The sequence below is a fragment of the Cottoperca gobio genome, chromosome 12, assembly GCF_900634415.1.
Source record: "Cottoperca gobio chromosome 12, fCotGob3.1, whole genome shotgun sequence".
NCBI lineage: Eukaryota > Metazoa > Chordata > Actinopteri > Perciformes > Bovichtidae > Cottoperca > Cottoperca gobio.
In genome coordinates, this window is record NC_041366.1 from 9,796,126 (window position 1) to 9,809,636 (window position 13,511).

At 38.7% G+C, this 13,511-nt stretch overlaps 1 protein-coding gene across 1 annotated transcript in view; it reads left to right on the forward strand.

The window, feature by feature from the left end:
• The window catches only part of LOC115017183 (matrix metalloproteinase-17-like), a 61,775-nt gene that overhangs the window by 16,284 nt on the left and 31,980 nt on the right, over window positions 1-13,511 (forward strand). The window contains exons 2-3 of the mRNA XM_029445441.1: window positions 9,248-9,380; window positions 9,509-9,644. Of these exons, the coding sequence (XP_029301301.1) occupies window positions 9,248-9,380; window positions 9,509-9,644 (269 nt within the window). The remainder of the gene's footprint in view (window positions 1-9,247; window positions 9,381-9,508; window positions 9,645-13,511) is intronic.

Consider the following 13,511-nt stretch of genomic DNA (forward strand, 5'->3'; position numbering starts at 1 on the left):
TTTTCCAGCTCCGTTGGCCAGACGCTCTGATACGTTTTGTATAAGTAAGTGATACGCTATCAATAGGTTTGCCATACGTATAATAATTTGTTATGTACTCGTTATGTATGCGTCACCTTCAACACCGCTGTGGAAAAGTTGTACGTATTTGGACTCTGACAAATTTTGAGCTACTTTTCATATACGCCGGCATATGTTTCTGCCATACGGAACTGTGTGACAGGGCCGTATGTCTGCCGTATGTCTGCCGTGTTCGGCGTATTGTCTGCGTCCTTCGAACGATCACAACTTACCCTTAATTTATATCAACGTATTGCCGATATTTCGTATACGCCAGCATACGTTTCTGCCATACGGATATGTGTGAGAGGGCCTTAAGCTAGCAGCGCAAATATTGATATTTCCCCAAAGACCTTTTCTTCTTCTTTTTGATCACAAAAAAGATTAATAATACATTTAATAAAAAACTAAACATGTAGACATTTATTTGACTGCAAAAAGGGACAAGTAAATGTGCTTTCAGTTGGACTTTAAACGTAATGTAGATACGTCTCAGCATATGCTATAGGAAGTGTTTTCAGTACCTTGGGCCCCCCTTTTCCTTACAACTGGCTTTGTTGGGGGATGTGTAACACGACTACAGACACATTTAAATTGTCTTTACGTTAACTAAACACCTAGAAGCCAAATATATTAAATCTCCAAACACCATCTTATCCTTACTCAAACTCACTCACCCACACACCGCCTCTCTGTCGCAACCCTCCCATCTCAAGCTCTACACTAATGCATCTGCAATTCAGCAACACTTCAAATCTTCACCCACATTAATCAATGTCTCACACACATGAAGTCTGGCTTTCTACCTCAAATCTATTTTATCCTTGGCTTGCACTATCGGCTATGTTACAGAATGCCGATGAGCAGCTCACTCACTCTGTTTTGCTGTGTCCACAGCTACAACCTGCTTTTGAGAAACAAGTCATTTAAAATATTATGTTATATGGGAAAGTTTGGGTAAATTTCTATGTCAGACAGCGCTGCCAGCTATTGTTATTGAGCTCTATACATACATACTATAAATACAGCATGCCATAATATACTAGAATACAAAAGAATGCTTTGTTAGGTCTACTTGTAGGCCCGTACTATTCTTTCTAGCGGTCGTCTTTTACTCTGAATATCTTTTATGAACTTGAAGCTCTTTCTACTGCAGACCTTACTGTATTAAAGGATTACAGGAACCAGGGTTCAGGATTACAGAGATAAATTATCCTTCACTTCCACATACTGCAGCACTGCCTGGGAATAAGTCAAACCCCATAATACTCACTCAACGCCTCAATTACGTGTGTATTTGTGAGAAAGTGAAAGGCAGATTGTGTGTGAATGTTTGTTTTAATATGGATAAATAAAATAATTAAATGTGTTAGTATTAGCTCTCGGGTCAGTAAATGAGTGTGTGTGTGTGTGTTTACATACACATACTGTATTTTAGGCGAGTAAACATATGTCATCTATCTCCATGCTTTACACCCACATTTGCATTGTGGATTGTATGTGTTGTATGCGTTGTCCTGAAGTATCATACTGTACAGATATCTCCAGATATTTTATTTATTTGGTATAACAAACTATTGGAAGAGAGTAGAGTAGGTGTGTGTAATATGAATACAATCTAATATCACTGTGTATGTAGCTTCTGTTTTGTGATATACAAAAAGTGTTGCATCCTATGAGCTTTTATTTTAGCGCCTTGCAGTTTCATTCGCCACCATTTTCATTTAAGAAGCATTTGGTTTTAGATTAGAGAGCAGCCTCTACGTGTCAATCATACACCACCCCCAACAGTGACATCTGGGCTCGATTTCCTTCGCCATTGTTTATTCAGCTACTCGGTCTTGATCACCGTCAGTGACTACACCGTGACATCAGTAACAAGGCTAAGGAAATCAAGGTGTATACGTGGTGTATGATTGACAGGTCTAATCTAAGACCAAATGCTTCTTAACTGAAAATGGAGGCGAATGGAGCGGCAAGGCGCTAAAATAAAAGCTCTTCCCAATTAAAATGTGTACAGAAAGAAGTTAATCTAATTGCAATATACCAAGTCAAATGATAGTTTATTTTAAAATGAAATGCATTTATTGAGGAGTAATATTTTTATGTTAAGTTGCATTGCATTTAGTTCCCATGAAATTATATTTTATTTAAAAAGTAAATATATTTAATTGCTAACTATTAGTTTTGAATTATTTTTCATCACAACATCCCAACGCATATTCACAACCTCTCCCTCGTAACATCCAGTCCACAAATTAATTTATTATTTTCTTATTTTCTTATCACTTAATGTTTTCCTCAGTCCTTTATTTTTGAGTTATTTGTTTTTGTGGCAAGCCTGTAAAAACAAAACAGATGCGTTTTAATAATATATCAAATTTAATATCATTTTCAAGTTGCATCACAAGTTCTGGCAGCAGCAAAGAACTGCCTTGTGTTCACTGGAGGAACCCTTCCATGATATTTGAAAAGAGATTGATTTCTTTTATGACATTATTTTGTCAGCACAAGGAGCAACATGCAGCGAGTCTTCTATCACTGTGTTTGGTTATGTTTTGTTTGTAAAAAAAAAAATGTGTTTGAAAGGTGTTTAAACTATGTCCATGAGTAATATGCCAACAAAGGCTGTGAAGAAAAACACTGCTAGCAAGAAAAAATGGATGTGAACATTTGCAGGTTTAACATTTTTCTGAAAGATGGGCTCTGCAAATGTTTTATAAGGAAATAAGTAAATTTTAAAATCTCAAGGATACACTTTATCATGGCATTTGAACCCTGTTATTCCAGAATCCACTCCAAAATGACCTAGGGCCCTTCTTGCGAGCATTGATCCCGAATGGTGGCAACGCAACACTTCCCAAACAATTGTCGCTCGCAAACTGCAGATGAATTTGTGAGCGGTACAGGGTTGTGAAACGTGTCTAAATTAACGGCAAATTATCTCATGTTGCAAATTTGGAGAAATGGGTCCTTGCTCTCTGATTTCTAACATTGCTATATACACCCACAGATATCGAAGTAGGGATAGCTACCTCGGTAAGAACGATAAAATCTGACAGATTTCTATTGTCTCATGATATATATTATCATACAACCCAACTAAGGGGCTCGAGGTGTCCAGAAAGTGCGAAGAAATAAGAGCACATTGATCAACAGATTTGAAAGGAAAGGATGCCACGAGACAGAGAGCTGAATCTGCTGGGGTTACATGCTGAGGAAAATTGACTGTTGTTGCAGTAGGTGGTACATCAACAGGCGAGTTTGATTTAGGAGGCTGTCTAATTGTACCACAGTGAAGTGCATCAGCGCAGCCCTGTCTCCCACGAAGTATACAGAGAATGATAAATGTCAGCTTATTGACAGTGATGAAAAGTGTTGCTCGGATTGATTAAATGCTGCACAGCTGCCAGTATTGAAATGATACAGCTACAAGAGGAAGGGAAAAACGCTCTGCCGAGCACTGGAGGAGCTCTGCACCACTAATGACATTTCTCACAAACATGACTGTAAAAGAGTCGATGAAGGAGTAATCTGGAACATTTCTGACGGGTATATGTGAGAGATTTAGTAATTCATGTATTTTCTGTGACATCAAATATTCATGACTAACTAAACAACAATGGAGAACTTACTTATTAATAGTTTAAAACTCAAAAACCAAGCTAATCTGCTTTACTAGGAGAGTGTGGGAAATTGGTTTGATCAGATTTGATTGACAAGTACAGATATGTTTTTATGTGAAGTAACCAGAATTGTTTCAACATTGGTATAGAATTGTGTGTTCACGTATGACCCCATTGCTTATGGTACGAAGCTGATTGAAAATCATTTGTTTTCAGGGCCCAAAACGTTGTTTAAAAAAAAAATATAATAAAATATTGTTTGCATTATTTTCAGTTTTGAGCTAATCGTCCCTCTCCTACACACGTCTCATGAAATAAATAAAAGGTTTTTCTTCACCCACAAAAGAACCACTTGTATTAATTCACCCCGTGTTACCTTGAAGTCTTTGTTTTTCTCACATTCCTCTACGGTGAATTAAGTTTTTTGTTTCTTTTGTTGCCTATGAAAGCATGCAACATAAAACAAGATTTTCTTCAAGAATTCAAGCTAACGTGGGTTGAGTCATTGTATAAATTTATAAATACTGTATTTGGATTCCTGCACATGTTTCATTGTTTTTAATTTGGTATTGCTTGACCACACCAATCAAAACTAAATATTAATTTACCAGGACTGCACAGGTCATTTGAGCAGCAAGCGGCTAAGTGGTGAGGACCTCCTGGGCCTGAGTTGGGACATGGGGTCAAGCCCTCACGTCAGCAAGAATACTTTCAGGGCTGCTGGACTGCAGCTGAGCCAGTGCTCCGACTGAAGAACAACACAGAGAAAGGAGAACGTTTAGTTTGTTTATTCTCTGTATTTATTTCTGTGCGTTAAAAACAGATTGCACAAATGATGGGTGGTGATTTGATAATAAATGGACACTATATCTGACTATTTTGTAAACAGAGTGTATGTTGGGCCTATAGTGCTAATTAATCCCTAAATGTTATTGTGGCGTTTGTTGATCTTGATTGCAACCCATCTCTTTTGAATTTAATTTCTATCTTTTTTCCTCTATGTATTACTTTCTTTAGAGATGGATGCCAACTCTCTTCATGTGCAGCTCGTGTTTTTTAATGTCTTTCATTTAATGCAGATTCGGATCGCTGCATTTTGATCTCTTTGATTTTCTGAGCGTGCTGATTACACGTACTCCCAGTACTGAGCTGAGCTCCTTGACTTGCAGAGCGAGGATATGAGTTGTATTGTTGCTCATCATGTCATAAGTTTTTCCAATAATAAATAAGTTACTGAATTCACAGATTTGAAGGTTTGCTCTGCACTTTATCTTTGTCAACAATAAGGTTTCCTTTCACAACTGATTTCTTTGCCTTTGGTGTTGCATTTGTCCAAAGCCAGTGTTGCATAACAACCAACCTAGAAGCTAGATTTAAAATAGGTGTGACTCAAAACTACAAAGAATACATACAATTTAAAGAGAATGTTTTCTCTCCTGTGGTTTTCTTCAAATGACCTTTTTTAAAGCCTTGATTATTTTTTCAACACAAAACTTTTATTGTTCTGCTCTGTCTTTCTTTCACATACTCTCAGCCTCTTGAATAATTTATCATAAAGAGAGAAAACTTAAGAAAAAAATATCTGGGTTTTTTGTTCTTGCTTGAAGCAGTGGCAGAACTTTACACTGTGTCATTCAAGATGTTCTGTTAGTTATGCTTCACAACTCCGGCAAAGTAAAAGAGTCCACACTCTTATTTCATGCAGAACACAACACGGCAATCAAAACACTGCTGCAATTGTTGAGTCAAAAAAGTTACTACGGTGGCATCAAAGGCGTAAAAAAAAAAAACCGTCCTCATTTGGGATGCGGTACGGGGACACACATCATCTTTGTGTGTGTGTGTGTGTGTGTGTGTGTGTGTGTGTGTGTGTGTGTGTGTGTGTGTGTGTGTGTGTGTGTGTGTGTGTGTGTGTGCTTAACTGCGTATCTTAATGAGCGATAAAAGAAGTGTCAGTGTCTTATTGTTAATCAGAGAATCTGTTGCTCGCTGCTGTGTTTTTCTCCCACTCTACACTCATTCATGTCTCTTCTTTATTTTGAGGGTGAAGACCCCAGGAGAAAACAACACTATTTCTTGGTTTATTGAATTTGAGATACATGTAAACTGTTCGTGTTCTTACAACCGGGATTGTAACTTTGAACTGTCACTGTCTATTGTCTGCGAGAGTGAATTGTTGCTATTTTACAGCAAGTGTGCTTAAGTTTTTTGTTCTCCTTTTTCTCTCTGTTTGAACTCAGAGAACTTGTGTGCAGTCTTTTAAAAGAACACCCAATCGCACCTAAACACAGTGACATCCCTGTATATAATTTAGCGGTGTTCAGCATGTTACTGAACTCGTTGGCAGCTTTTACGGCTTTTGAGCTACGATGTCAGGGTTTCAATTAGTTGCTGGCTCCACAAAAAAGTTTGATGTAGTGAGTTCATGAGTGTGAAAACAGAGAGTTGTGGTTGTGTAGATGTAATCCATCACTAGCACACCTTGCTTACAGAGAAGAAGAACATAAACCTCCTCTTGATTCTATGAATGCATGCACATTCCCGCAATGCACACAGATAGCCGTACACATCATTTCTTTTGATTTGGAGAAATGTTTATTATAATTAAAATGTTTGAACGCTCTGAGCAATAAAATACAAAACAATATGTTGTTTCCTCGTTACGACTTAAATCTCATGAACACACTGAAGTCGGAGGAACGACCTCACAGCTCAGGAAATGTCACCATCTAAGGAGCATTTGAATGCAGCTTTGGCCTTCAATGAACTAATCTTGAGGAGCTTCTCCTACAGACACCCACATTAGTGCATAATCAAACAATTCTATATTAAAACAACAAAACTATTTCTAAACATTATTCTAACTGTCCTAACATGGAGAACATTATAAGTTGTTTAGGGTACCTAAAAAAAAGGCTGTGAGACAATTAAACTCCCCAAACTCTACTCAAAATGGTATAGTCTGGATTCCTACTAGTGTAAACCATTCGAAGCTCTCACTTCCTGCTTGGCCCATGATCAGCAGGTACTATGCTGCCAATAAATACATTTGTAATTACTTATTAAAAGGTTAGAATGCTATACCCCACGTGTACGTATTATGCTAACATAATTTAGCCACAGAGGCCTGCCTACACAATGTAATAACACAACTAGAACTTAAGATCTATTGAGCTTACAGGGTGGAATAAATAATACAATTTATCTTGAAATCTTTACTGGCAAACTTTTGTAAACTGTGTCATCATTTATGTTAGTCAATTTAACCTCCCTGCTTTCTTTAAAATTCTTTGACCTCTCCCGCTCACCCCTGGCAACACAGTTTGAAAAGTTTTCAGGAAATCATTTTCTCATCCTGCCCGATGGTACTAAGGGTCAATTAAATCCCCCTGAAAACATTTCCCCAAGCCCTCTGCAGGGATGGCAAAACCAAGGATGAGGCAGCAAATATCAGCCAAAAGAGAGCTTCACTGGAGCTGAATCATTCAGTTAATGGGATTTTCCCAGCCTTGTCAATACAGAAGGGACGCCTTGCTATCGCTCTGTGTCGCCACCTTATTGGATGCCAGATCATGAGGAGGAAGTAGGAAGCTTTAGCTGGGTGGAGACGGATGAGGGGAAGAGAGAAACAAGACAAAGAAAGATTTTAGGGGAGAAAAGGCAAGAGAGGAAAGAGCAACACTCAAGTTGCAGCCGGTCTGCATCCATCTGTCAGATCTGACACGTAGCAAAACCGATCAATATCAGCTGGGTTGCTTTGATAGGCAGCAACTTCATTGGTCTCAAATGGAAATTTAGTTGCAGTATTTCCCTTTATATACAGTATATATATAGAGGGCTTCTTTTTCTCCTGGACCATGTTTCTTTTTTGAACCTACTCAGCTGTATCATTCTTTGAATTCATGTCATATAATATGACCTTTGAAACTTCAGGGATGGCTCAATACAATTTTTTTCATGTTTGATACCATCTTTTTCCCTCTCTTAAACAACTAAGCTGTTAATAATACATTTGTACAGATGCACTTTGCCTAACCTAGCAATCTAAAATACATGATTCTCAAACTAAAACAAATATTCTATCTATTCTATTCTACAATCTTTCAAACAATATAAATATACATTTAATTGAATTTTTACATTTCGTCCACTAAAATATGCGTCACATTCTCTTACGTCTACGGGCGCGGCGCCTTTCCCTGCAGGTGGCTAATCTTGAGTTTCCGACCCCCGGCTAACTCGGTAAGCTAACAATGGATACAACTAAAAAAAGAAAAGTCTCAGAGGAAAAAAGAGAGTTTAATTCTGCGTGGACAGATACATTTGCTTTTACTGCCAACGACGCTGGTTTACCTGTCTGCTTGATATGTGGCGAGAAATTAGCTAACAACAAAAAATGTAATGCCGAAAGACATTTCAAGAACAGACACACAGCATTTGCCGAAAAGTACCGAGCTGGAGATGTGCGGAAAAAAAACGATTTCTGAACTTCTGCTGAAAGCGGAGCAGAGCAAATATTTTTTCAAGAAATGGATGAAATCTTCCAACTCATCTAGATTGAAGATGCTGCTAGTTTTGTGGCCGCTCAGGAGATAGTACGGCGTGGAAAGCCGTTCACAGATGGAGAATACATGAAAGAAGCATTCTTAAAAATATCAGAGCATCTATTTTCAGACTTCAAAAACAAAGATGAAATTGTTCAGAAAATTAGAGATGTGTCTCTCTCCGCAAAGACCGTCAAGGACAGGGCCATTAAAATGCAACACACATCACCAAACAGCAAATTGAGGACATCAATTCAGCTGAAGCATATTCAATCGTCTGTGATGAGTCAAGTGATGTAAATGATGTTGAACAGACAGCGCTGTTATGCAGGTATGTGAACTACTGGCTATACCTCAACACTCAATGTAGCTTGTAGCTTAATGACAGTTTGACAGAAAGTTTATTGCTAATGGATCTTATCAGATTATACTTTGTTTCCCCTCCGACATCCGAGCCAGTGAATTTGGCGCCTCCCTAATGAAATTCAGATCAAATTAATTATAAATAGATGTTTATATTGTCTGTGTTGTTGGTGAAACTGTTGTGCGCCACCAGCAACACTCATTGCCTCAGAAATAGATGCTCACATGTCCTTTACCATGTGAAGCTCTTTGCATAATGGAACAAGAGCATGTTGTATCAAAAATAAATGACTAGAGATGGGGGCTTCCTCGTGGCCTTGTGGTCATGCATGTCATCACTCTTGCTCACTTTACTGTCAACAAAGAGGTACACACACACACACACACACACACACACACACAGAGACTGTGAAAGGCCACCTTGGGTGCTGTAATTTACCATAGGAGATGCAGAATGACGTCGGCTTGCAAATAATACTAACTCATAATTGCTTCCTTGCTCAAGCTCTCACATAACCTGAATGTGTATAGACGCACAGTATCCTCAGACAGTAAATATGTGGTGTCAGACCTTCTCTGCAGCTTTGGGATACTTGGAGTCCTTGAAATGCCTGGGATTACTCTTGAACTCTTTGTCTACTGTTTCCTTTCCAGGACTGGCTGAGTAAGTTTGGCTACCTCCCGCCCCCTGACCCAGTGACTGGTCAGCTCCAGACCAAGGAGGCGCTGACCAAGGCCATCAAAGCCATGCAGAAGTACGGAGGGCTGAAGGAGACCGGCGTCTTAGGTATGCCGCTGTGTTTGTGTGGGGGAATCACATGGGATTGTTGGTACTTTGGCTGGAAGGAGGAAGAGTGAATGATAAAATGCAATCCAATCAGAAAACTACCAACTATAGCCTCCTCTCCTCTTTAGACCAAGCCACACTGGGCCTAATGACAACACCCAGATGTTCTCTGCCAGATGTGTCTGAGGCCGGGGTGACAGTGGGCCGCAGGAAACGAAGTCCGACTCCGCAGAACAAATGGAATAAGAGGCATCTGTCCTGGAGGTAGGAACAATGACATGTACTGTACAGTGTAATACAGGAGTTCTCAAACCTATTGGGGGCCAGGGAGAACATTTTCCAAGGACCCCTTATAATCGTAACACCGATTAAGCATATGTTTACTACCATTTGTAATCAGAAATCCATTATTAGTCACACAACTTTACTCTAGAACAAGGTACTCTTAGAAGCCATTGGAACTATTTGTATTCTGAAACTTTTCAACCTAAATACTTCAGAGCTGTTTCATAGTGATAAACAAAAACACATTTCAATTTGAATCATGTTAGTACTACCTTTCAAAAGAGGGTCATTTTATTCAAATTGCATTTGCACTCAACTTGACAGCATTTACACTAAGTGACTGATTCTTGACAGATTGATGTGATGTGTCACAGTCATATCAGATGTATTGGCCTAAAGCTAACGGGATGGGAATAATGGACTCGATGCTTGTATGTTTGTTTTATTGCTCCAAATGCTCCCCTCTGTAGATATTACATTTTTAATTATACTGACACAATTTTATAATTTATACCAAATTATTTTGCGGACCCATGGCAGAGTGCCACAGACTCCTGGCCAACTTTGATAATCGTCTAGTCTAATAAACACCATTTTGATATCACTATAATACTGAAATTTACAGATGGAATTTACCACTTCTGTCTATAATGGAAGGATATGGTTAAAATACCCATGCCCATTGAAAACAGATCATGGTCATATTATTACTCCAGAGTTGATTATGTAAAGGAGAATGATGTGTTTCTGCATAATTTATTAGTTTTCTTTATCAGATCTGTTTATCTGAGCCTAATCCAGTTCAGTCCAGATCCAGATCCAGTTCAGTACATCACATCAGTGCAGTGCAGTCAGCAATGAATCCCTTTCCCCTCCCACATCTGTGCATCCTTTGATAGATTAAATTAGAGCACTCTTCCTCAAACTGGAAATCGTTTGCTCTCCAGATCAATTCTGGCTCAGAGGAAAGGCATGCTGATTAGAGAGACCTTTAATAACCGACAAACATGTCTTTCCTCTCAGAGGATGCACAAAGATGCCTCATGAAACATATTGTTGTTTCTAAGTGATTAAAAATTGCCACTTGCCAAAATACCCTCATTATTGCAACAAGGAACAGAAAGTTCATAGATCCATTCTTAGTCCAGTCTAAGTGAGTGTACGTCTACTGCGATTTAAGGAATGAAAATGTATAAATCTGTCTTCACTATGGTGGATTCCAATGGTGATTCCAATGGTGACCCAGAGTCACTGCAAAAACAAAGTATTACAAGCAAACTATAGAAAGCACTCCTGCAACATAATCCAGTTATCTGTTGTTCAACCTTCCAGACTCTACACAATACAGCTACTGCACTTCTACTTTTTCACATCATCACCTGCGAATTTGTCAAAAGCTACGGCAGAAGTACTGCAATTAGTCATCAACTGCAAAAGAGAGGATTGTTTGAAATCCACTAAACATGACGACCAACAGCAGAAAAGAGTATAATGCTATAGAATGTGCTTTGAGAGATTTCTTTTATAGATAAGATAACTTGGTATAGAAATGCTTTTGTCTCTGGCTCACTGTTAGAACCAACTTCCACTGCTGTGCATCCAACTGAGATCGTCTTGCACAAGAAGCATGATACAAACTTCACCTTTTAAACCTAGAGGTGGTAAAAGAAGAGAGCCATATCTATGACTTCCAAACAGCAAAATGTGTGTTACAGAGAAAGGGATGTTTTGTAGTTTTCCCATTATAGAATAATATGGATTTGTGACAACCTGCCAACATCGTAGCATATAAGGTTATACAGCAGGCAGTGAAACATGGTTGGTTTGTGCTGATTCACACAAGCTATAAGGGCTGATTCAACAATGAGCTGCCTATAAACAGGTGTGTGTGTGTGTGTGTGTGTGTGTGTGTGTGTGTGTTGTGTGTGCGTGTGTGTGTGTGTGTTTGTGCAGAATATGAATATGCACATCATTTTCAGGAGCGTCAACACTCAAATACGTAGAATATATATATATATGCACATATGCAGGTGTGAATGCATTGTTCCCCTCCTGGTGAGCTATAACTTATTTTCTCTTTTTTATACTGCTGCCAATCACACACTGTGCTCCCGTCAGCTCACTCCACTCTGAAATAAGACCAGTTTTTTTCTGCAGTCCAGTGAAGCACCTTTTGTATTCACAGCACTCAGAATTGTAGAACAGTTGCTGGCTATGTGCTGGCTTCAGATCCAGAGAGGTTTCTATATGGTGCAGGTTTTCAGTAAAGCGCCACAGCAAAGCATTGATATTCTGCATTGATTGAACGCCTCTCTCTGCTCTGCACTTGCATAGCGATTCCCTCACTGCTTGGAACAATCATCTTATATTTCATGGTGTCATAGCTTTATTTGATTATATAGAAACAGGGCTGAGAGAATGGAGATAATGCGCAAAACAGCTAATGAGTCAGATGCAATCTGACTGCCATATTATATGTTAGTTTCCTGAATCACCACATCCGTCAAAGTACAACTATTTATACTGCTGCCTGTGACATACATATTGCATCAATATATACATTTTAATTATTTAATTGTGCAGCCATGAAAGCAATACATTAAATGGTTTATTGATGCTTTATTAATCAAATGTATGGAGTGTTTTTAAACCATGCTACTAAGGAGGATGACATAATGTTAGGATTAAATAATTACAGGACAAAAAAAAACTTGCTATGTATTAATCAAATTCAAAACACAATTGCTATAGTTGCCAATATTCTGAATATGTCCTTTACACAAAGGCTGGAAGCTGGCACAAAATACAAAAGATTGATCTTTATCTGTTATTGGTTTTGACAATACTTTTTATTAAGCACGTCCCAGATCCCAAATGAGTCTATTAGAATGTATGTTATTGGAGTTTGTCCATAAGTAAGAGTATGATGAGTGAATGAAATACAAAGTTGACATTAATAAGAGTCATCATAAGCAAACTGTCCTGTTAACGGCATAATCAGGTTAAGTTACTCGTCAGTTTTTCTCTCGTCACACAGCACTGTATGGTTCTTTTAAATCTGTGCACAACATCCCACAATGATTTGCTTTTTTTGGGGTATTCTCAGAAACTTAGACTTTTAATTCATGCAGTATTTGAAATGTGACTTGTTATGGGAGTCCCTGATCTAGCAATGGTCTTATTATTATGTATTGTATTGATCCATCCAGTAAGAAGCAAGGACTCGCCCTCTCATTCTCACCTCGGCCCGAGTGTCAGTTGTTTCATAGTGAAAAAAGTGAAAAAATGGGCTAAACTTAGTAGCCATTCATTTTAGGGACTCGGATTCAAGTGATGTGCTTTCCCGCAATAGAAATACAATAAATTATTGGTGTGATGATATCTGGGAGTCTTTGTACCAGGACTGAGCCCCTAATCCCCAATTTACCTCTTACTTACCTCTTTTGCTCTCTCTCTTACACTCGCACCCATACAGCACACTGCACTCAGCCAAGTATGTTACAGCCCAGTTGTGTAACAGCCCACTGTTAGCTCATTATCTCATATTGTTAGCCCATTATCACAGCAGAGAGCCTGGCAGTCATTAGCACCCCGACTGATAACTCAAACGGATAGGTGTAGCGAGCTGAGTGGAGGAGAGAAGAAAAGATGGGGGTGAGGATAACGAGGAGAAAAGAAAACAAACCAGAAGAGGACACAAAGAGGTAGATAACATATTTTCTCTCTGCATCTATTTAGTCTGATACAGTGTGTGGGTCTTACTGACTAAATGCTGAATTGAAAAATGACCAACTCTCAGCCATCTCTTTAGGCTTGTCATCTTTCTAATGAAGCGAGTACAAGATT